The 23,999-nt window shown below is 45.3% G+C and overlaps 1 protein-coding gene across 20 annotated transcripts in view; it reads right to left on the minus strand.

Moving 5' to 3' along the window:
- The window catches only part of CADPS (calcium dependent secretion activator), a 220,897-nt gene that overhangs the window by 105,541 nt on the left and 91,357 nt on the right, over window positions 1-23,999 (minus strand). For all 20 annotated transcript variants that reach the window (XM_042799818.1, XM_042799816.1, XM_042799817.1 and 17 more), the window contains exons 7-9: window positions 9,981-10,092; window positions 5,596-5,735; window positions 3,484-3,550 (exon numbers count right to left, since the gene is read on the minus strand). In XM_042799818.1, coding sequence (XP_042655752.1) covers window positions 3,484-3,550; window positions 5,596-5,735; window positions 9,981-10,092 — 319 coding nt within the window. The remainder of the gene's footprint in view (window positions 1-3,483; window positions 3,551-5,595; window positions 5,736-9,980; window positions 10,093-23,999) is intronic.

The raw sequence follows: 23,999 nt of genomic DNA on the forward strand, positions 1-23,999 counted from the left end.
CCCCTCTTAATGCACGGGTACATGCTGGAGGAGCATATGTACCAGCTCTGCCGGCCGCGCCATGCTGTAAACCTTCCCCGAGGGGTTGAACCAAGCCCACCCAGCAACGCATGCACTGGAGAGGTGAGGCCCAGCTCTAGAAACGGCACAAAGGAACCGCTCTCACCCGCTACACCCAAACAAATCATCTCCACTCCTGTACAACCCTCGCAGCTACACAGACACAGAAGGTGCGAGGGATTATTCCACCCAAATCACAAGGCAGTTATTGCTCCTTTCCCCTTCTCTCCAGGGCTTACACAGCCAAGTAGCAGTGGAAATTCTCCCTGCAGAGCTCCTTTTTCTACATACGCGCGCAAAGCCTCCGTTCATACCAGCGAGGCATCACTGACACAAAAGACAAACTGCCATCAACACCTTCCTCCTTGGTGCCGCCCATGCAGTTTGGCACTTTTGTGCCTTGTTTAGATGGTTATGAAGAGTTTGAGTATTTATTACCATGAATTTCTTAACCACTGGTACCAGAAGGCAGAGCGGTACCTCCCAATAGCACTGAAGGAACTGAGGCTGTGTCCATCTGAAATGGGGAAGGAGGGGCAGGAGAGGGCACAGGACCAGGAGGAGGAGGTTACTCTGCAAGGGACGGGAGAGGAGGCAGAGCTGCAACAGAAGATGCTACTGGTAAGGGACAGAGACAAAGGATCAGAAAGGAAAGGCTTCGTTATTCATCTGAACGTACAGCCTTGCCCTCTTGGCAGGGTCACAGACTGAGACCACTATGGACTTTATGCTCTGGACTCCGTCTCTCAGCTCTGGTGCAGGCAGGAGCCTGGTGCAGATGAGTGAGCTCCTGAAACAGGGACTGCTTCTTGGCTGTTCTTTATGTAACACAGCCAGCTCACCTTCCCGTGGGGGTTATTTTCTGCCTGTGGTTTAGCAGAGTTCAGAGCATTCTGGACATCAGCACCTTAGCTGCCAATCCCTGTTCATATCAGCACCCATCCTTTGCATTGCATGAAAAGCAAATGACAAACATACGGACAGCAAAGTATTTTTATTCCATCTTTATTGCCTGCTGACATGTTCAATATGCTCAAACTACATCTGAGGGACTGCATAGAGAGTGTTTCTTGTTTATATTTGATGTACGGCAGAACACTTTACATTGCACCAAATGTTGAGCAAACGGTAACATAACAGAGAAGCTGCAGCGGCAGCTGGAATTTCTGAGGTGGGCTACAGAGACTCTCCGGGGGCAAAAGTCTGCTCATCTTATTCAAATGAATTGCTTTTCTGGCCAAATTCTGTTCTTATATGCCAACTGACGAATACAGACCTAGTAACATGAGAAAACATGGAATAACTCTTAAAGCTTCAACTCCACAGCAAGCTGAAGAATATATAGCAACTGAAAACTAGAGAAGTAACTGCAACCACATAGAATGGCCAGAAGAAAGGTTCCTTGAGAGAGAGATGGAAATCCATGTACAAACCTGCAAATCCTTGCACAGAAGAGTATCAATAGATTTATTTATGGCAGAAGCTATGTTAAGAAAGAGGATTCTCTGCTTTGGAGAATCCCTGTTCACAGGGAAAAAGGGACTGATAACTTGGTCTAATAGGAATGAATCATCTCTCAGGGAAAAGCAATACTAGTTGCTCTACAGGTGATCACAGACTGCCATAGCCCCTTTAACTTAATTTCAGAACACAATAAAAGAAACACATGGAGAAAAGCAATCCCTCAATCCCTGCCCAAGAACAGGGCCACTGCATGTTACCAAAAGGCCTTTCCTTCATTATTGCCTCTGCTAATTCTTACCCAGGAGACAGTGTGGGATTTACCTCCAGCGGTCTAGCTCTGCAAGATGCTGGGTTCCCCTGCAAGGTGCCAAGCACCCTACCTCACCAGGGACCTGGCCAGTCCCTGCGTGGAGGGTGCATTTGCAAACCAGGTGCCTCTAGAAATTGATTACAGAAATCCTAAACCCATCACTTTTACCTAAATCTAAATATACTGCTTGATAAAGGCATCTCCTGTGGCTGTTCTGTGATAACTCCCCCACTTCTGTGGCCATTTTGGTCCCATTTGGAGTACAAAACAAGCACTTAAACTGCAGCTGCTGATCATACTTGGTTATTGGAATAGGTACTCAACTGGCCCCTCCAAATAGGCTCCTACTTACACGGGTCATGCACATCATAAATCCCTTTTACCTCCCCAGGATAGATTTTCTTATCTGCCACATAGCAGAGCGCTGTGGAGGCTGGCAGTGATGGACAAACAGGGAATGCAATTAAGCTTCCTACTGAGACAGTTGAACTTGGAGTAATAATTCACTCAAAACAAACTCACCAGTTTATACCAGGTGATTTAGGACCAGAGAAGCCAGCTGTGTAAGGCAGAAGATGGACCGTGTGGACTCTTCCCTTTACTGGCACAAGAAAGCCAGCACACAAGCACGCTCCATCCCACACGTGGAACCTGGTGCACCTGGTTTACACCACCTCTGTTGTTACACAGAGGTGAAATCCTGGCCCCTCTGTGGCAGACATGCTATCTGCTTCACCGGCAGTAGGATTTCACCCTCTGACTTGATCACTTTGGATCTGTGCTGGCACAAGATCTCAGTTGGATCCCATGGTACTCCATCAGAGCATCCATGTCGCTTTCACCACAGGACCCTGCACAAAGCTTTTACTTCCCATACTTGGAGACAATGTACCCTGAGGAACCCAAAGAGGGAAGGAGAGATGGACCCAAGAGGACTCTGTGGCTCTATCAGGTTGGTATGAGGATGGAGCTGCTCAAACTGGGGCCCCACACTTTTGTGGCCAATGCAGTGGTTTCAGCTGCTCTAGGGAAGGTGAGGGAAGATCTAACCAAGTACTGACCAGACCCCTTTAGGTCACAGAGGACATCTGCCTGTTTCCTTGAAATTCTTAACCATGGTCTACTGAAACTGGGAGGGCAGAAAGTGAAAGAAAGAAAAAAAGGGAAAAGGGAAGAAAGACATCACAAAATGATTGATGAGAACTGCGGACAACGAGAGGCAGTAATGAACGTGAAGGCAAGATAAATGTCAAGAATGATATACTGAATCTGATGTAGCCAGTGATGAAACTACTGTAGATTTCAATGGACTTAAAATTTTACCTGAAGGCTGAAAAGGGAGCATTTGCACCCAAATACCTCCACCCAAGACAGACTGACCTTCCTCCTCATCTCATGAATTCCTCACTAAAATTGGTTCTCCATTTCACCAAGCATTCATGTGCAGCAGGAAACTCATGGCTAGAGGTCTGTAAGTGGGATATCCTTGAGAAGATATATACGTTTAGATAAAAAAAAATCTATGACTTAACAGACACCCTATGCAGAACCACAGCTCAGCATCAGTTACACAGCACTGAAAACAGCCAGAAGAAAGACTTAAATATTTCACGTTGTGATTTAAGATCAATTCTAGTTAAATCTGTTACCTGGACCAGGACAAAGAATCGTTTCTTCCATCTCTTCCAAACGTTTTTACCAATGGCCCATAAATACCTAGGAGAAAAGAACAGGTGAATTCAGTACACAAGTAACTATATGTTGTTCTCTTGCTTCTCAGTATGTTTTATTTACACCTAGAAACTGAAGTTAATGCACAAGCAAGAGTAATTACAAGACTCTTAAGCTCAGCAGCATTCATAAATGTTTTTTTTTTTCTAGACTGAACAAATAACGTGTAAAGAAAGTGACATAAAAAGCTTCTAGAGTCATAATATTACACAGTATTAATTCTCTCTTCCTCTGTTTTTCACAACTTGCTCAGAATTTAGAAGCCCTTTAATGCCAGTGAATATGTATGACATGGTCATATGGGTGAAGAATACAGCTGCAATGGAAGAATTAAGGGAGAGAAGCACCAGATGTTGCTTTAAGCCCTCACAAAACCATTTGGCTGAGGGGAGCTGTCAAACAGAGGAATATTGACTACATCAAAACCAGTACTCAGAATCCTAGTACTTCCAGTACTTCCCAGGACACTTCACTGAACAGCTTAAGATGAAATCCTAGAAATCACTTGACTACAGATATTCAAGCAAACTGAATAATTTCTAAGGAGGAGTGAATTTACTGTTTTCTAGGAAGGAAGAATTAACTTTTAAAATGAATATAAAAATTAGCATTTAATCTCTGTGATGAAGCGGCCACTGTGACACTATAATACAAACACTGGCAAAAATAGTGGCAGCACCAGACTAATAATAAACACAAGGACATTATTCAACGTTACTATGTTTTATTAACATGTTATATTATAATTACTTTAGCTCTGGCTCAATAAATAGAAAAACAATTCCTTTTTGGTTATGCTAGTGGTTCTTTATGCCAGAAGAGATCCAGCATACCCCTAGTGAATGTTTAAGCCACAAAACTCCAAGTCATGCTAATGTGGGTACCGAGTCCTTTGCTAGTTCAAGAACAGGGTAATAATTGTCCTTTTTGCTATTGCCACTAACATCAACAGAAAGACAATCTTGGTTCTGATACAAGCTAGTATTATAAACCACATAGTTTTAGGCAGCATCTTGTAAATCAAATGTCAATTGAAGAAAGCCTGAGAAAAGCCAGGACTGCTCAGGCCTGTTGTTATCAGCTGCGGTCAAAGAAATAAATAGGACAGGAGAGCTGTCCTTCCTTGCTTTTGGTGTCTGTGATGTTGGTGGAAAAATTAAACTTCACATGTGACTATTGGCTCTGATCTCATTAGCAGAGAAAACAGGAGGAGGAAGAGAAGGAATTAAAAAACAGTGAGTGATCCAAACCATCTAATAATGGATTGAATCTAACAAAATGCTATGAAAATAAAAATGAAACAAAGTCACTTTTATAGCACCAAAAATATACCAGAGAAAGAGTTAATCAAAACAGTGACTTTCCTGGACAGTTTCTGTTTTTTATCACATCCTCACCTCCGAAGAGAAAACAGAGGAAAGCCTTGCCAATGGCATTAGCTAGATCTTCCCAAGGATGATCTAATTTGTAATTGCACAGCATGAAGGTGGAATCCAGGGGTGGTGGTCAGGGATCCCCCTGGCTCCAGATCCTCTCACAGTCACGTCTGGACGGGAGAGGTTTAATTTTGAACCTTCCAGATCATTAGTCCTACTCCAGGCAACCACCATTTAATTGTGCCGTGTATCTCTGTATAAATAATGATGATCACAATAGAGTTTAAGTGGAAGGTGCACTGTGCTTTTGGTTCTGAGAAGTCAATACAGGGAAACACAGAATAACTTGGGAAATGATACCATTCTCAGTAGAGAGTCAGGCAGTTCACCTATTATTTCCTTACAGGAAAAAAAATAACCTAGCAATTTCCTGAGGAATACTGTTTAAAATTTAAAGTTTGGCTGATATGCATTAAAAAGACTATGCTAAGAATATGGAAAGTGCGTTATGAATGACTGAACTAATGCCACTTTTATATTTATCCTTCTTTTGACCTCCTGTGATCTTGAGAAAAAGAGTTTCTCATCCAGAATCTTAAAAAAAGAGGGACATTTTCTAATGCACATTCAAAACAAATTGAGACAAGCATTTACCCAGAGTGCTTCATGTTTTGAGGCTTATCCATTCGCACGGCAAGCTTGATCTTCAGGTCTTGATCCGGGCAGTTTTTGGAAACAGTCATTTTGTGCCACTCTGATTGCTTTGGGCTATTGGGAGTAGGGTGGAGAACAACCTGCAAGCATCAAAATCAACAACGTTAAAGAGAAAAATGATTCACAAACTGGGTTTTAATGGGGAAAAAAGGCACATCAGCTACTTTTGCCCTAAAAGTCAGCCTGGGAATTTCTATTCACATCAGTAAGGATGGCTTTTTATTGCTTTTTTAAAGTACAGATTATTATTTTGTAATTAGTTCATATATTCTTTGGCTCCTTTATCTACCGTGCCATTGTTCATGGGGGTTTTGAAGAACAGAACTGCATTATCAGCTCCCATCGTTTAAGGAAAGATCATGGTAAATAAACTTGCAACTGTCCAGGTAAATCAGTCTAGAAGTGATGGTGGACTAATGTGATTAGCAAACCAGCAACAGGATTCTTGCTGTGGTTCCCCACTGCAGTCGTTCACTTTCAGACTCATAAAACTTGGTCAGCCTCCAGCCTTCCTAACATCTCCCATGTGAGGTGTGGTGTTTCAGGGGCTCAGAAAGCTCTACCTAAAATGGTTCATCTATTACTGCTATCAGGTTGTGGGGAAGCTGGCTTGATTTTCTGCTTACTGTTAAGACTGGATGCAGTAGGCAACATTTGAGGTAGGCTGATGTGTCTGACTGCGCTACAACAGCAGATAAAATCTGCATCCCATGTCATGACATCAGTGGCTGCAAGAATCTCTGCTTCCACTTCATCCAGTGAGGAAACAATGGGACAGTCTCCAGCTGGGGGGAATCAGAGCAACACCAGTGAAGTGGTGCAGATGAACACCCATTGTAGTGCTTGGCTCATCAAAGAAAATGAAAGGCTCAAAGAGGCAAGTAATCCTTCCCAATCATAGCTGTGCTTTTCCCACTCAGCCATTACCCCTACAAAATCAGAGCAGCTCCCTCAGCCAGCCAGCCACAGACTATTCTCCCAGAACTACTCCACATCCACCATCTTCTCCTGATGTTTCCATATGTGTCCTCTGAGGTGGCTTAACTCTCTCCCACCTACACCCATTCCTCTTCTGATGCTGTCACTCTCAGAGGTGACTTTGCCTGGCACAATTTCATTCAAGTCTCCATTGTTCTGCAGTGAGATGAATCTACTTTAAATCCATTAACCTTTACACAAGCAAATTATTTTACAAATGGCAGCATTCACCCTCATTATTTGATGTGCTGCCATCACATTCCTTGCTCACACTTAGTCTGTGCTCCAGCCAAACTCCAGCCTGGACTCTAATTTTGTATTCCTCTTCTCTTCAACTTTACTGCTGATTCAACAACCTACAGGCTGTTTTCCACCAAAATATCCTTGACGCTATTACCCTCTGATGAATGATTTTAAAAATGACTTTATTGCCTCCTCCAAAGCCTGAGGTTAACATCAGTAGATTCTCAACTTCACCCTTATTCATAAACATTATTTATCACTTCTTTTATTGAATTAGACTAATGCTTTCTCTGGCAGGAATCTGAAGCTGTTATGAATTACACAGATAACTGAGCAACACCAGCCTCTACTACATCCTTCTTGTAAAAAAAAAAAAATAGCAAATCCCAAAGATGAGAAGTGACTTCTCCATGTGGGGTGTTGTTAGAAACATGGATGGACCCAAACTCTGAGCAGTATCCAAGGACCCTTGCTGCAAGGAAGGTCATGCAAGCACACTTGCACTTAAACCACATCTCTCAGTGAGACAGCAGCCACTCAGGGTGTTTGGGACGCTCTCTACTTTGATTCCTAACTCTTTTTCACTAAAAGGCACATAAACTTCACTCAATGTTGTTGTAATTCATGGCTCTTCCCCTCCTTGCTCTCAGCAGATGAAGTCTTGGCATGGATGAAATCTGTGGGAGCCTTGCCACCAGCTTCAATAGGGCCAGGATGTATTCCCATGCCTTCAGCTGCCCATCCAGCAGTTTAGGGCTTGGGAGCATTTTCCAGCTCTCCCTTCAATAAAAGTGGTGAAATGAGGAGTGCCGGCCGGTTGCCAATTGAACACTCGCAATAGAAAGTAGGCATTGTACATGCCTGGCAGAGCACAAAGCCGCTTCTCAAAGGGCGGCTGAGCATGGGTGTTTTTGTGTATAAAACCTGCTTCCCTCTTCTTTCCATGCAAACAGGTTCATGCCCACTCCAGCAGCTAAACCAGGGGCTTAACACGCTCCCAGTTTCATTATTTCGTTTAAGAAGAAATCCTGATGCAGCCTGAGCAGACACGCGTCATTTCTCGGCCGCTCCGGGCACACCAAGCTTCCCTTTGAAGTTCGGCCGATTGAAAGGGCTGGTGGCCACGGGCCAGGGGGAATCACCGCCCGGCTCCCCGCGCTCGCCGCTGCTGGCCCACGTCCTTTGGCCTGCAGAAGCTCGGAGCTGAGGGATGGCTTCCCGCTGGACCAGGAATTAAAGCACATTGGTGGGGCTGGCTCATCAGCATTTCAGGGCAAGAGGGGGTTGCTTTGGGGCCTGACATCTTTCTCAGAACAACATGCACAGCTAATTGCTTCCCGAGACCAGCAAAGTCAGCACCACTCATGGCTGCCAGTGGAAACAAGACTTACAAAGGAAGCGGGTCTACGCCGAGTGTAACCATTCAGGGGAAAAAGCCCTGAATGGCATCACAGCCAGCTGGGTGAAAAGCTCTGCTCAGCATGCTGCAGTGGATAAAGGCAGGAGTGCCGGGCTCTTTGAAGAAGGGTTTGAAAATAATCCTGAAAATATTATGGTGCTGTGCAGCAAAGCAACATTCGGTCTTTGGCTGGAGTACTGCAGCCTAGTGGGGGCATCCCCTTTGTCAAAAAAGGAGGAGGATAAGGAGAAAGGAAGGATCAAGGTGTGGATGAGGAAAGTCCGAAGGTGCTGTGACTCTCTTTTAAGAGAAGATTGAGAGGAGAAAAGAAGGGGTAGCTTTGCTTTTCTGTCTCTCAAGTGCAAGAACAAAGGATTTTACATGAACATGAAAACACAAACAGTAAAAATGAACATAAATTTTGAGACAAAATCACATGCAGCACTCTCCACCATAAAGATACAAATTAAATCAACAGCTCACGAGGACCTGAAAGAACATTTGGCACTTGTATGAACAGGATGAACACGAAGCCATGTTAATTAGGGAAAACTTAGTTGTATGGACACAGACTCTCTTGCGTCAAGGCACAAGCAGCCATAGAGTTTGCAAGAAACATCCCAGCAGGTTAGTCCATAATTGGAAATACCGTGCTTGAGCTTGCTACAGGATCAGTGGCTTCCTTGGCCATAACCAATGTAGAAAGGGCAGAGAGCAAGGTGCACTGCAGGGCCAGGCAGAGTGAGCCCAGGCTGCTCCCACAGATTCCTCAGGCCGTGCTGAGCTGTGATATGGACAGTGCCAGGCCCATGTGTGAGGTGTAGCCTCTCTTACCCTGAACTGATTTTCATGGGCTCTTCACCATGCCGATCTCACACCCCTGAAGAGCTGAGGAAGGCATGGTAGGGACTTTGCTGCCACTTATGCCTGGGGCCAACACAAATTACACAGCTGAAAAAAAAAAATGTGGAGACTAACTAAAGTGTCTCAAAGCCACAAGAAATTGCCATCCACAGATATGCCGGAGCTGTGGGCTGCAGCAATGGAGGGCCACTGGTGCCAGGGTGCTGGTTTAGGGACCACAGGTGGGGGGCAGAGATGGGGCGGGAAGGTCAGCTCTGTGGCCAGTACCCCGGGAATCTAAGCTCTTTGCTATTAACACCACTGATGGGGGAAACGAACCCCCAAGTTTCCCAGTCCAGCCCCACTGAAGCCACCAGTTCAGCCACAGTCCCCAGGGGAAGCCAGGACTTCAAGCCCTTTGCAGTGAATACCGCAGTCAGTGCTTTCAACTGCTCAAACTGTGCACCGGCTGCTCAGCAGATATGAGAGCAGCTTAACACTCTCTTGCCAAACTTAAATCCCCTCTTTTTGCTTCAGCATAATCCCCTTTTCTGCCTCAGGAATGTCCATTTCCGTAAGCAACTTCTAAGGCTTTCCGGACTGCCAATATCACACACAAGATCCTCTGCCTGTGCTCAGTGCAGGCACAGCCAGCTGAAATTCTGCCATTAAAAACTCACAACAAAGACAGCATGCGAGATACACTCCTTTCCAGCAGTGGAGAGCTTGCTTTTTTTCCCCCCTCCTGAAGCTTGGCAAAAAAGCAGAGCATGTTGTGCTCCAAAGATATTTCCGTACAGGAGAGATTTCTCTAGAAAAGTAGGGCCAGAAGGAAACGTTATTAAACTGAAAATCTCCTTACCCTCCCAAGCTCTTTGTCCTCCAGAGCCAGTACTCCCGTGCTCTCTGTGAACAGCTTCACCTTCACTGCAGGAAGCGCGTGTGTTGTTGTGAAGTCTCCTTGGGTGCCCCAGCTATGGAAATAAGGAGAGAGAGATGTTCAGCTCAACTGGCAGGTCAGCAGCACTACTGTCTGGGTGTGCAATGGTTAACTGAAAATGTCCTGTCTGACACAAGCCAAAGTGCCTGGACTGTCCGAGTGACAAGGGCATTAATTATCTTCTTTGGGAAGTGTGGGACAGATTTTTAGAAAACCCATGATGGTTCTTTGGGGAAAAAAAAAAAAAGAAAGTATTTGGGAGCAGCATGAAACCAAATTTAAGATATCTTTTTTATTTAGAAAGAACAAGATGTCTCCCACAGCAGCAGCCTGTATAGTCACAACAGAAGTTGAGGATCGAGGACATCTGCAATCGCTCATGCCTCTGCTCATCTCTTGGCTAATTAACCTCTCCCTTCCAGGTTGATAGTGAGGTTTGCTTTTTCTGAAAAAACACCAATTTAACCTGGGTCCTCTTCTGAGTCCCAGCCCAGCCCAGGTTTAAGTTCAAGCCATGATGTATGCAATAATCCTAGCTTGCTGGGACTGCAGAGCAGGACACCAGCTCCTTGGGGATGGGACAGCAGTGGCTGGGAAGTGGCCACTCTCCAACTACGCAACAAACCAAGACCACTGTCTACTATTTGTGGTCTATGAGTCATCCCCTGGCAGGTCCCATGGCTTGGAAAGGACGCTGAATGACACATAGTTTGCAAGAACCCCCTCTAGACATGCTTGTTTCTAGAGGACATCTCCAAGCTTCCCCAACCACAAGCTGCCCGAGCGTGCAGAGAACATGGACTCATTCCATGGGGGAGCCTGCAGGCACACGGTCCCAGCCACAGTCTGTTGACATCTACGGCCAAACTTGCCATTTTAAGTCTTACAGGGGAGCCCACCCCACAGCTGATCGCATCCCTGCAGCCCACCGGCAGGAGGTCCGGTGATGGGCCCTCGTGCCAGAGGTTTCCTTTCTCAACCCGGACACCGGGGGAGGGTTTAAGCACAGAGCCCCAGTTTGACCACAGCTCCCTGCACTGTTTCAGGAACTTTCCTCATGGGCCCTGTTCCCGTCCCAGCGAGCTGCAGCTGGAGCTGCTCCCTGGTGACACCCATGAGGGCTCACCTGAGCTGCGCTGGTGAGCATCCTCATGGGGTTGTCTTAAAGATACCTGGACCTTAGACAGCAGCCAGCTTTGATTTAGAGAGATTGTAGGGAAAAGAATCTCATGAAACACCAAGTTTGTTCAACGTCCTAAGGGCTACGGCTTTTCAAATAGGCTCACGAAGAGCCTGCACAAGTGATGCCACTCACAGCAACAAGTCAAATTACTCACCTGTGCTAAGGCTTTTGAGATACAGGAAAATGCTCCCCTCTGGCAAACAGGCACAGGCTGAAGAGGGTCATGGAACAAAAATTAAGTGGAACTTGAACTAAAGCCTATTTGTAAGCTTTAAACAATTCTGAAAGCAGTAGAGAAGAGAATACTTTCTACACTAACGGGTAAAAAGTCATGAAGCTTTTATGCTTGAGACTTCACAGCTGTGTTTCAAGCTTTGTTTCTGCAGCTTAGAAAGTTAGAAACTTATTAAAATAAAGCCAGACAGAAACTTCCAGATAGTCAAACAAAGCACTCCTAAAACTGCACTTGCCCTTGTTAGCAGAGAACAGCTTGGCCAAAGATGAAGGGCAGAGGGAGGGCTGAGGAAGAGTGCACCACTGCAAAGATGATGCTCCTGAATATCTGATCATGCAGAGGCCCAGTGTGAAACTAGCAGATAAAAACTGCTCTTTTTACTTTTTTTTTTTTTTGTTCTTTTTCTTTGTCCTTTTTTACAATTCATTGTGAGCTAGATTTCTATGTTGTTCCCAGAGGCCCTGAAAATTCATCACACTTCAAAACTCATGCAAAGTGTACAAGCAAGCTTGAAAAATAAACACAGACAAGGTACTTTTTGTAAACTAGAAGAAATCAAGAGTGTCCCGTGAACATCTCCAAGTGATGTGATAGAACACTCACTGCAACCTAGAATACTGCAAGTCAGATGAGAGATTATATCATACCTCACTAACCACTGCTATTCACCCTCCTGCTATTAAGGACACTTTCTCATTTTACACTGTCCTCAAACTAGATACTCTGCTGAAGAAAAGCAGTTCCCTTGAAATGACAGGGAAAAGGCTCAGGTGACATGTGGTCTAGCAACTAGATGTTCTTCAAACATACACACCAAACAGCAGGTTTTGCATTTGGAAAGTTATTGGGAAAAATCATTTACTCCTTCCTGTGTGCAAGGAGTATGGGTTTACGCTTGTCTCTCCTCTGAGCAAATCTTCTCCAACTGAGCTCAGCAAATGAGCATGCGCAGTGCAGAGCTGATTAACAAACACAGTTTCTTTGTCAGCTTTGCTCTTAAGTTTTCTCTCCCAGTGTCACTGTTCCACATGTTTCATCTTTTATGACAGTGCATTAAACTGCCACCAGTGCCAGGGAGCAGAGGTTTGGCATAAATTATCTACAGCACTACACGTCCAGACAGATGCTCAATACTGTATCTTTTCATGTGTGAGCCATCAGCTACCTAGTAAGTGTTTTAAGCATAAGAACCAAGAAACAACCTTATTTTCTAATTGCAGCTTCAATTCACAGGTTATATTTTCTCTCTTAAAAAAACAATTGTCACCAGCAGGGAATGCAGGAAGATAATCTCACTTTGGGTAAGAGGCAAAAGTAAGAAAATATCCAACCTTACGCAGTGTATTTTGACAGCATCTGCTTTATAGAACTCATATCTCTGTTTACTATTAAAAAGCTCTTATTTGCTGAAGCATTCCCAGACCATATGTTATCAACAAATGTTACTAACCAAATACAAACAGTAATTTTCATTAGGTTTCCTTCATGAGAACAACATTAACCACAAAGGGAAAAAATGTTTCAAATGACAGTAAACATACATAGCAAACCCTTGACAACACTGTGGTGCTTACATATTCATACCCCCAAAAGCTCTGAAAAGATCTGCGCCAACAAACAGAGACCCTCAGAAGTTGGGTTTTGTGCAGGTTGAAGCCTGCGGTGATGTCATTAGTTGCCATAGCGATGCTCAGCATAAGGCCATAATTCATGTCACTGAAACATCATTTGTATTCAATCTAAGTACGCAGTTTATCTGTGCTGTGTATTAAATTATTGTTCAGAAAATTAGCTCTGGACAGTAGTTAGGTATTAGGATCTTCTGAGGGACTAACAATGTAATGGTTTCACTTTCGTATTTAATAATTATGCAGGTTATCACTGCAGAAGTTTATTTGTTGGGAAAGTGCCCTGGGACCCATTCTAGACAAATCTTATGAAGTAGCCACGCTATCCTGTCCTCATATCACAGAGCTCATGCTCACGCTTCAAAGAAATAACACATCTGCAAACAAGGACATATAATGTCATTCTGGCCAAAAGGAGATATCTATATTATAGATATAGATACATATACGCCATAGAAAAGAAGTACACATGCAGAAAAATCCTGACAGTACCTTCTCAGTTAGGACCACATTAACTATCTGAATCCCACCTGAAGCCCTCAGCCCAGCATTTCTTATTGCCCAGAGTATCCCAAAGCCTGGAGCTGACCAAGAAATGCTGCCATGCATAGGGACTTTGCTAGAATTATGTCTTCCCTGCTGTTCCAGTAATATCACTAGGATCTACTTGTGTCTCCAGGGTTTCTAGTTAGGCATCAAACTTAAGATGAATAGCTAAAGTCTTCTGGCTGCAAAGAGCCAGAGGATGAGATATGCCCCAGGTGCTTGTTTGAGAAATATTGGCCCTTGTTTTACCTTTTACAAGCAAAGTAAGATGATCAACACTGTAGAATTTGTGTCTACAGATTCACCTAGAGGTGTCATCACAGTAACCAAACAGCCTAAAGCGCTGAGATTTTTTTCTGAATTAAACATAAAATGACACATATCCAGAAGGTGTGAGTGGACAAGAAGGGACAAAGAACAGCCTTGTCCCCCACTACCTCCGTGGGTTTGTCTAATGTGGAGCACTTGAAGGAGAGGCTTACCTGTCTGATTTCAGGAGTGTTTAGGAGCTCTCACAGGCACTGTGCTTACTGGCACACAGAGGGAAAGTGATGCCGTTGGTGATGTAGGTGCCATGTTACTCAGACCAAGCTGCTGTCAGCTGTTCCAAGCAACATGCTGGTGATTTTCTGGCAAACCTTCAGGCTGACGCTACTCAGCCCTTCCCAACTTACGGACAAAACAAGTAAGACCACGTAGGCTCCTCACCTTGCTGCTGTACCAAGATCTTAACCTTTCCTGCTGTTAAGGTCACCACAGAAACAACTGTCTTCATCCTATGGATGTGAAGTGTTTTACATCCTGATCTTTGCCTGCAGCCTCTGAGTGCTACCAAAATGCTGACAGAGCAATTATAAATTTAAATTACTTCATAGCCAACAAGACAAAATAATTCAAATGTCACAGCACTGCTGTGTTACAGTGTGTGACCAAAAAGCTATTAGGGATATGAATAAGGCTTGAGCAAACCCTGCAAGGGTCCCTGTCCTGACTGCACTCACATATTGCATGAAACCAGGCAGCAGGGTCTCTAACTGCAGGTGCTTTTCTCCACAATATCCCACTTAGCTGGCCTAATCTATGATTTCTTGCCTGTCCTTAAGATACACTGACTTAGTCATTTCTATTCACCTCTACTGTAAATGTTCCTCTAAAGGAAATTTTAGCACTCATGACCTTCACAAAAATGAACATATATGTTAATACCCAGAATGCATTAAATTATTTCATTCATGTACTGTAGTCTCCAGCAAAGTCTGCTTAGCCCCTGCCTAATTTGAAACAGTAATCCTTCTTCCATCTCACTGCTCTTGTAACTTGATCTAGCCAGAACATTGATGCCTGTGATTTCTATAAATAATGAACAAGTGCAACTGAATTATATTGCTGGGCCATGAATCAGCCCTGCTAACCAGCTTGGCCTGTCAGTAGGCTAACATGGGAGCAGCTGGAGAGTGATGTGCTTGCGACAGGGTTGACATTTAAACGTGATCTATGACCAATTCTCATGGGCTTCAGAACTGCCAGAGGACACATCTTCTCCCTCTCCAGATATATTTACTGAAACGGATTTGCCTGCCAGCTTGCATGAAATAAACGTGAAAAAAATTATCAGAAAATAAAAGTAAAAATGTGCATTAAAGGACAGCTATCCCTCACTGGGTTCACTCCAGGTGTGCATTACGCTCCATGTACACACAGCAGTAACCTGGGACATGGCACCTCTCTGTGGGAGATACTGCCCTTCTGCCTTGTTCCCACAAGTTTACCACTTCAGTAAAAAAGTCTTGAAGAATAATCATAGAACAGCAGGTTGGAAGGGACCTCAAGGATTACCTGGTTCCACCTTTCTTGGCAAAAGCATGGTCTAGACAAGATGGCCCAGCACCCTGTCTGGCTGAATCTTAAAAGCATCCAGTGCTGTGGAATCCACCACTTCCCTGGGGAGATTATTCCAGTGGCTGATTGTTCTTCTTGTAAAAAATTTTCTTCTTGTGTCCAATTGGAATCTTATAACTTGCACCCATTGCCCTTCGTCTTTTCCATGTGACTCCTCGTAAAAAGGGAGTCTCCATCTTCTCTGTAGCCACCCTTTAAATACTGGAACATGATGATAAGGTCTCCCATAAGCCTTCTTTTCTCACAGCTGAACAAACCCAATTCTCTCAGCCTTTCCTCACGTGACAGGCTTCCCAGTCCCTTGATCATCTTTGTGGCCCTGCTCTGGACCCTCTCCAGCCTGTCCACATCTTTTTCGCATAGCGAGGACCAAAACTGAACACAGTATTGCAGGTGTGCCCAAACAAATGCTGAGTGCAGTGAGATAATGACTTCTTTACCTCTGTTGGCTTTCTTTGTCACAGCAGCTCACTGTTCACTCCTGTTGAGCTTGCTGTCCCCACCAGGGCCCGCAGGTCCCTTTCCACAGAGCTGCTCCCCAGCCGGGCAGATCCCAGTCTGCGCGTTGGTCAGATTTGCACTAGTTTATCGAGCCACCTGCTCAGTATCGTTTTTCAAACGTAACCAAATCAGCAGCAATGCACGTCCCCTCCCAGGGCAAGAGCACGTCCTTGGGGATGCAGGATACGGCGCGCAGTTGTCTCCATCCCCACAGGGGCACAGACACCTAAACCAGCACCCAGCACTGCCCGCCTTCCTGCAGCAGCTGGCTGGTTGCGTACAGAGGCAGGGAGGTCCACCTGAAAGGCCTTTAATATATGTGACCACGTCTGGGACAAAATTTGCAAGGCCAGCTTAACATCACTTGCTGTCCTCTGCTGCCAGGATGGGATCTGGCAAGAACATGACTGGCCATGCTGGCTGCCTCCCTCGTGTGCTGCCGGTGCAGGCAGGAAAGCGTCGTGCTTCATGCGCTTCTCTTCAACCCCATCCCTCACCTCTTCTCTCCTGGCACCCACAGCAGTGTGTCTGTGTCCCTCCTGGTGTGTTGGTAGTTCAGTCTCCAAAGCGAGCCGGCTGGTGAAGCTCATCAAGAGGGTGGCACAGACAGCAGTCAGATAGACACTGCCTAATTTTTGAGGAAACACAGGTCAGCAAAGGCACCACTTTCTGGGTCACTGCTTCACCTGATGCTTTTAATCCAGCCTTGGTTTCTCGGTTTACTGCAGTGCCCAGCGTGGTGCTTGCTGGAGCTGGATTCTGCTCTGAGAATGGAGAGATCCAATCTCGCTTCATTGCTGGGAGACTGAAATGCTACACAGTCTTGAACTGGTTCTTCCAGAAATCCTGCCTAACAAATGGTGGTTTTCTTTCTTCAGCCCACTCCTCCCCTCCCAGAAAAGACCTTTCCAGGGAACAGCCTTAAATCTTGGGCCATAAATCAGGTATGTCCAAAGCTTGAGCACTGGGAAAAACAAAGTTAGAGAAGCACACGATGCATTGAGTTAACCTACCTTCAGGCAGCTGATGGAGTAGTACTCCTTTTCCTCTAATGTAATGTTAAGGTGTGTTTCTTTTTAACATATTTCTAGAGATACAAGCAAGGATGAAAATAAAACAGTTTTAAAATGTGTTTAACAGTTAACTCCATGTGAAGAAGCATGCAGGAAAGCTTTCTGTTATATTCTCTAATATTTTACATACACCAGCCATTCAAAAACATGAAATAAAGGTCAACAACCAAGATCATGGTTATCGGTGATCTTTGTGAACTTCCCTTACCCATATTCTGAGGCTGCAGTTCATTATAACAGAGCGCACACTGACTTACTCAGCTCAACAGCAAAACCTGATGCAGGGACATCATTAATCCCCCTGGGATGAAATTGCTCTTTTCATTTTCAGAAATGGGTATTTGTAAACTTCTAGGAACGAAATAAATGAGACAATGCTGCCCATGGGCTGAGCCCTTCACAACGGCGAGAGCACACAGCTCACTCCTCTTTGGGAGCAGTGTTGGTGAGGCATCGACCTGGCAGGGGATGTGACAGCATGGACATGCCATGGTGGAGGCAGCTGCTCACACCTGCACTAGCTGGGTCACAAAGCCGTAATAAAAAGAAATAGGACATTACAAAGCCTTTGGAAAAATATGTATTTTTTGTAACTCTCATGGGTAATGGCAGTGGATAATAGGTTTTTTGGTTTGTGTCTTTGGGATTTGAAAAAACCCAGAGGCAACAGAAGAATTCAGGCTCTCCAACAAGAAAACCTACAGGCTCGGTCACACAGCTGGAGACCCGTGCAGTGGAGTTCCACACAGAGCTCTGTTTCAGTGGGAGAATGCCATAAACCACAGCCAGTTTGGAGATAGTGGGTTGGCAACAGTTACAAACTGGTCTGTGACTTACGGCAGTAGAACTACCAACCTCGACTGAGGTCATCTGAGTTCTAAGAAACGAAACCTAGTGAGTGATACACCATCTCAAGAGATACCTTTATTAAAAGGCAAAAAATGATTTAGTCAGAAACAAAATAAGGTGCTGAGTAAAGACACCAAAGAAAGAGAGTGAGTGCTGCCTGCTCTGCAGTGTTCAGCAAGTGCATCATGCTGTGGACGAAGTACAGGAGGTGTCGGTTCCTCCCACCAGCAGCAGCCAGCCACCGGCAAAACAGCAAGTAATTTAATCTCTTTGGTGGTTTTTGTGGGACTGAATTTGGATTTCACATGCTGCAGAGGGCCTCAAATGGAACTATGGCTCCAAGGAGAGAATGTGATTTTTAGATATTAGGAGAGAATGCTGAGACAAGAGACCAACCACAACTGTGGAAAACCACAAATTTAGGGGACTGTGCTACCATGTACACATGCCCATGTCACCTGCCTTGGGTCCCTGCTATTGTAATAAGGAGAGATCTAATTAACAGTCAGTGGAGTTAAGCCTTAATTTGCCTCATCCCAATTTAGACAGAGCAAGCAGATGAAATGAAGCCTGCCTTAAAAGCGCCCATCTTTCCACTGCTAAAGAGGGGTGCTGGAGATGACTGCCTGATGCAGAAAAACAGATCTGAAATGAAAATCTCAAAGAATATAGAGACATGCAAAGAACCTTCTATGTTTCCGCTAGTGCAAAAATGTCCTGGGCTAGGAAACACAATTCAGGTGCTAAGAAAGGTACCGTTCCACTCTGACTGTAGAAACAGATTGAGAACGGTTTGCATCTGTAACACGGCTTGATTCCCCAGAGCTGCTGAGCCTCCTCTGGGATTCCTCCCACGGTAAAAGTTCTATGTGTTTACTCACCTTCAGAACAGGATAACCAAAGTCATCAGACACAGATTGACAACACGGCCTATTTTTGTTCACATTTGTTTCCTCTCTTCTCTTTCTGCTGACAGAACAGCCTTTCAGTCCCATCCCCTCGGAAGAAGCTGAGCTGAAGTGGGAGTGACAGCACAAACAGATTTGATTCCTCCTAGACTTTCCTGTGCAGACTTTACAATGATGGCAAAAATCTGCTTTCACCGATGCAGCCACCATGCAGGTGACAGGAGCCAGCATCCCTGCACGCACTGGCCGGCAGCGGTGGCTGTACCTGCCTTCCCCCGGCACTACGTAACGCCACGTGAGGCCGTGGCTCTGGGCAGAGCACTGATCTCTGCTCTGACAGGATAACCCAGCGGCTCTCTGAGTGAATCCGTTGTTTCCTGTGATGTCCCAGTTCCTGCTGAGCATATAACAGACCCTCTGCTAAAACCGCCCCCCCACTAGCAATTCTTTTGCTTACAAAAAAAAAATCATTTATCCAAAAACTTCACTGCAGAAAGCACCGTGATGCTATCCAAAAGGTGAGCAGAGACAGCATGTCCCTAAGGTCTGGGCTCCTCCTAGGAGCAGCTAAGGATGTCTTACAACCTCCAGCATTTCATGGACTGTCCATTTTTTGTTCCTACAGCTCTGAGACACAATGTAAGTGTCATGCACGCAGACACCATCTTGCTTAACATCATGCAGCCAGCAGTACCAGACAGCTGATAAAAGGCACCATCTCTCTCTCAGGAGCTGCAACTCCCACATCCTCAAACTGGCTACGGCAACACTGTGACTGCCGGCTGAGAGGGAAATATGTCTAGGAGAGCATCACATCTGCGTCTGAGTGTGCAAGGTGCAGAAGGAATAGGGTAAAGCTGACGGAGACTGCAGCAAAGCAAAGGCTGTGAAGGTCTGCTCTTGATCTGCTTGTGGCTCACACACAGTCCCCGCAGATCCTGTTCCCGTGCCAGCACCGTGTCACTCGGCTGCCAGGGCACCGCAGCCAAGAGGAGCTGCTGAGGCCGATGGCACAGCTTTAGGAACCCAAAAAGCCATGATCTTTGCTATACAGGAAAGGCAGAGCTTGATTTCAGCGTGAAGTGTTTCCTAAGCATAGCTGATACACAGGGTAAGCGTTATGGGGAAGTTATAAGAGGGGATGGGAGGTGGATTTAATCACATAATAGCTATTTACGGCCACGAGATGGCATTCCTGCCCCAGAGATGTCCCTCTGCCAGGCCTGTAGCCAGCCCAGCCTCACCTCCTGTGCCCAGGACCACACACTCCTCCCAGCCTGCCTCTCCCCAGGCTGTGCTCTGCTGCAGAAATCTCGTGGCTGGTTTGGATGAGAATTTATGGCAATGCTATTCACCACAATCTTCAGGGTATTAACAGGGAAAATAAGTAGAGTGATTACTAGCGTGATTTAAATGACGACTGCTTTTCAAATGCTCTGTGCTCTCGCTTAATACTGTGATATTATAATTAGGGGAGAAAAGCTCAGCAGGAGGAAATGGAAATGTAAGCCCAGCAACCTTTTGCTGGGAGGTCTGAATTGAGAGAATAATTGCTTTTACAAGGGCTGCCTACTGTATGTGCTTCACCAGTATATCTGCTTTGGATAAAGCACAAGTTAAGAGTTTCATTCATTAAATGGGCCTGTGTGCATTTACTATCTGCAGTTGCTACCAATTCTTGTATAAGGTCACTGCAATGCCACGCACAAGCTAATCAAAGTTTCTTTTGGCCAAAGATGCTCCACTGAACCGGCCACAGAGCTGCTCATTTCACAGAACAATTATTTAATTCAGAGGAGGTAAATCACTTTACCAAATCCTATCACTCTGGAATAAAACACAACTGCAAAGGGGAGCTCTGCTAAGGCCTGGTTATGGTTTAGACTTACTAAGGCCATGCACTGCCTGCTTTACAGAAATTCAGTGTCTCATAAGCACAGACCACAGAAAAAGAGAAAAATCCTCTGTTTGAAAATACAGGATAGTGATTTTATGTCAACATAGTCTAGACCTTCCTTTATAAAATTCAGTAGAAGAGAGCAGTGAAATATTTCCTAAATATAAACAGAGCAGAAAATGACACAAGGTACCCTTCCAAAACCAGCTACAGAGAGGAACAAGAGGTGTGAGACTATTCCTTCTTGTGCCACCACTCACGTTTTTGCTGTCCTATATTCTCCTAAACCAGTACCCAGGCCAGGAAGCCCAGATCTAGCCAGACACTTGGGATGAGGTTTGTCTTGCTTAACTTCTGATGGCTAGAAGCAAAGTCATCCTAGCATCCCCTGGGTCACTGGGGATGAGTGGGCACTTCCAGGATGATGCCCACCCGGCCATCTCAGTCATGACTGTTTTCTCTGCTGTGAAATAGAAGCATTGTCCTAGTTTCATGGATAGAAATCCCAAAGTAAGGACTGAGCCAGCCACTGGCCCAGGGACACAGAGCCACGGAGAAGAGCTGGAACAAATACACTAATGCCACATCCTGTGTTTCTGTGGGAGATCCGTCCCTAGACATGCATTTTGCATCTCTGGCCTGACAATGATCACAGGGCTCAGCAACCCCCTGACTTGCAGAACTTCATCCTTCCTTCAGCAACCAACAGGGGCTGGTGAGCCCCCTTCCCACGCCCCAGTGGATCCCGCAGCTGCAGCAGCTGTGTGCAGCTGTTGGGATCCCCCTTCTCACCTCCTCTAAGCCACAGAGTGGATGTTGCTGCGAATGCTCTTGGCTTTATTTGCCTACAAGACCTTGTGGAAAAGGTGTCAAAGACCAGTGAGCTGGGCAGCACACTCCTGTGTGCTGTGTCCTGCCTTTCACAGACTTTTTCAACCTGAAACACTGTGGAGTTGCTTTGGACAGAATTCAAGAAAACACTGCCATGTCTCTGCACTCCTGCCATGTTTGCAAGCTCCTCTCTCCATGAGCATGCCTTGTCCTCTTTGCCCATGTAGTCACAACAGTACATAGCTCCCTTTAAGTACTTCCACACATAGTGCTGCTGTTCACTGGGAGACTCAGGACGTCCACAAAGGCAACAGGCCTCTGTACCTTCATTTCACAGAAAGGACAACTAAAATGTTGAGAAATCACTGTCAAGGTTGGCCTTCTTATTTAACCATTCCCTCTTCCAGAGCTCTGTCCAGGCAGGAGTAGGCACAGTACCAATTCTTTAAAGCATGCTCTCTATCTCCCTAGGCTGCTTTGCAACCAGCAGTAGCAGTGCCCCTCATTAAATAATATCGTGCACTACTTTTACCCAGAACTTAATAAATAAACCAACAACTGGGCACTTTTCACATGTCTCATCCCTGGCCCTTCCCTCAGCAAGTGACATGCAGAACTTGCATTAAGGCATGGTTTCATTTTTCTTAAAGCACCAACCATGAGCATTAAACAAGAAGACTGAATGTATTCCAGGACTTCTGCTTTGCAGTCCTCTTCTTAATTTAGCATTATTTCAGATCACTGAAGCTCAATCTCATTTCAATGTCCTTTTGGTCTCTACTATCCCATCTTAAGGTTGCATGCATAGGAGTGATGAAGCAGACGGGTGTCGATGTAAAATGCCTTGGGCATCATCACACCTTCTGGAATACTTAAATTTGAATGTATGTGCTATCAGAGGAATACATAATTCCCAAGTGCATAGGAACACTCAAGAAATTAAGACAGCTGGCGAGAAAAGAGAGACATTCATCTGTGAAAGAGAAGGTGCATGAGCTCAACCCTTACTAGACACCAGAGAATCCAGGCGAAAGCAATACTACATATGCTCTAAAGGTCAGGGAAAACACAACCAGAGATTGCACTTACCTGATACCAAAGAACCGAACTACAGCAGGTAAACCTATAGAAACAAGCCTTCATTATTCTTCAGCACAGTTTCTAGTGTAACATTTATAGCACAGGAGAGAGGAGGGGCTGCACAGGAGACCTTTGGGAGTGGGACCATCCCTGGGATCACCCGCTGCAGTCCCAGCAGAGCATCACGCTGCTCTCCAGGAGGCTGCACCACGCCAGGGTGGCTGTCTGAGTGATACTCAGGGTAAGAGAATCCCTACAGGGCCTTGACTTTATTCTGGGATAAAACTCGGCTGCTTAATCTAAAACAGATTTTTTGTCCCCCCCCTCCCGCCATGGTCCCCAGGGCAGCAGCTGAGCTGTGTAAGAACCATTCCTGCAGAGAAGATACAAGGAAGCATCACAAGATGTTCTGAATTACTAATTAAAAAGGCCACTAAACCATGTGCATGAAGACTTCCCATAATAGATCACATGCTTGCACCTGGGTAATAACTTTTCAGTGCATTTTTTGCTGTGCTTAATGACTTGTCCACAGCCTCCACTTTCAAAGTGGGAAAGTCATAGCATAAATCTCAGGAGCATTATGGAAATACTATCACACACACAAAAGGCGACTTGAAGAGCAGGTCAGACCTAACTAGCAGCAGAACCCTTCAGGTGCAAAGCCATGCACAGTCCCACGGCTCTGAGACACTGATGTTAGCTGTATTCAGGGCTCAGTCACCTACTTTGACACATTCATAAGGCTCCTCTAGGTTTCCTAAGAAAAAAGAGCTGTAAACATTTTCACAGCTGTGAAATGAAATCATGCAACTGGAGAGGCAAGCCAATCAGTCTGGGTAATTAAGACAGCTTATATTTAATGCTGAAGCCAACTAGAAGAGGGAGGAGAAAAAAAAAAAAAAAAAGCAAAAAAGGCAAAAAGAGCAGCTATCTCCTAAAATTTCTTTTTGCCTTTTTTTTTTTTTTTTTTTTGACCCAGCATCATGATTTTTGCTTAGACAGGGCTTAGCTAGGTATGCAAACTGAAATATGACTGACTGATTAAAACCGTGTAGCCACGCAGGTCTTCTGTCTGAGCTTTGCCACGGTGCCATACCCAGACAGCAACAGCTCTGCGTGTAGCACGGGCTCAGAGCACCTGGGTGATGCCGGGAACTCTAAGGCAGCCGATTCTCCTGCCTGTGGAGCCTGCAGGGCTGTCAGCAGCCAGGACAGCAACGCCAAGAGCAGTGGCCAGCCTCCTGGCCTGCCCATCTGCACGTCTGGAAGTGACCTACCAGGCACGGCACCGACAGCTGTACTGAGGGA

The sequence above is a fragment of the Tyto alba genome, unplaced genomic scaffold, assembly GCF_018691265.1.
Source record: "Tyto alba isolate M040663 unplaced genomic scaffold, T.alba_DEE_v4.0 Super-Scaffold_3, whole genome shotgun sequence".
In the NCBI taxonomy this organism is placed as follows: domain Eukaryota; kingdom Metazoa; phylum Chordata; class Aves; order Strigiformes; family Tytonidae; genus Tyto; species Tyto alba.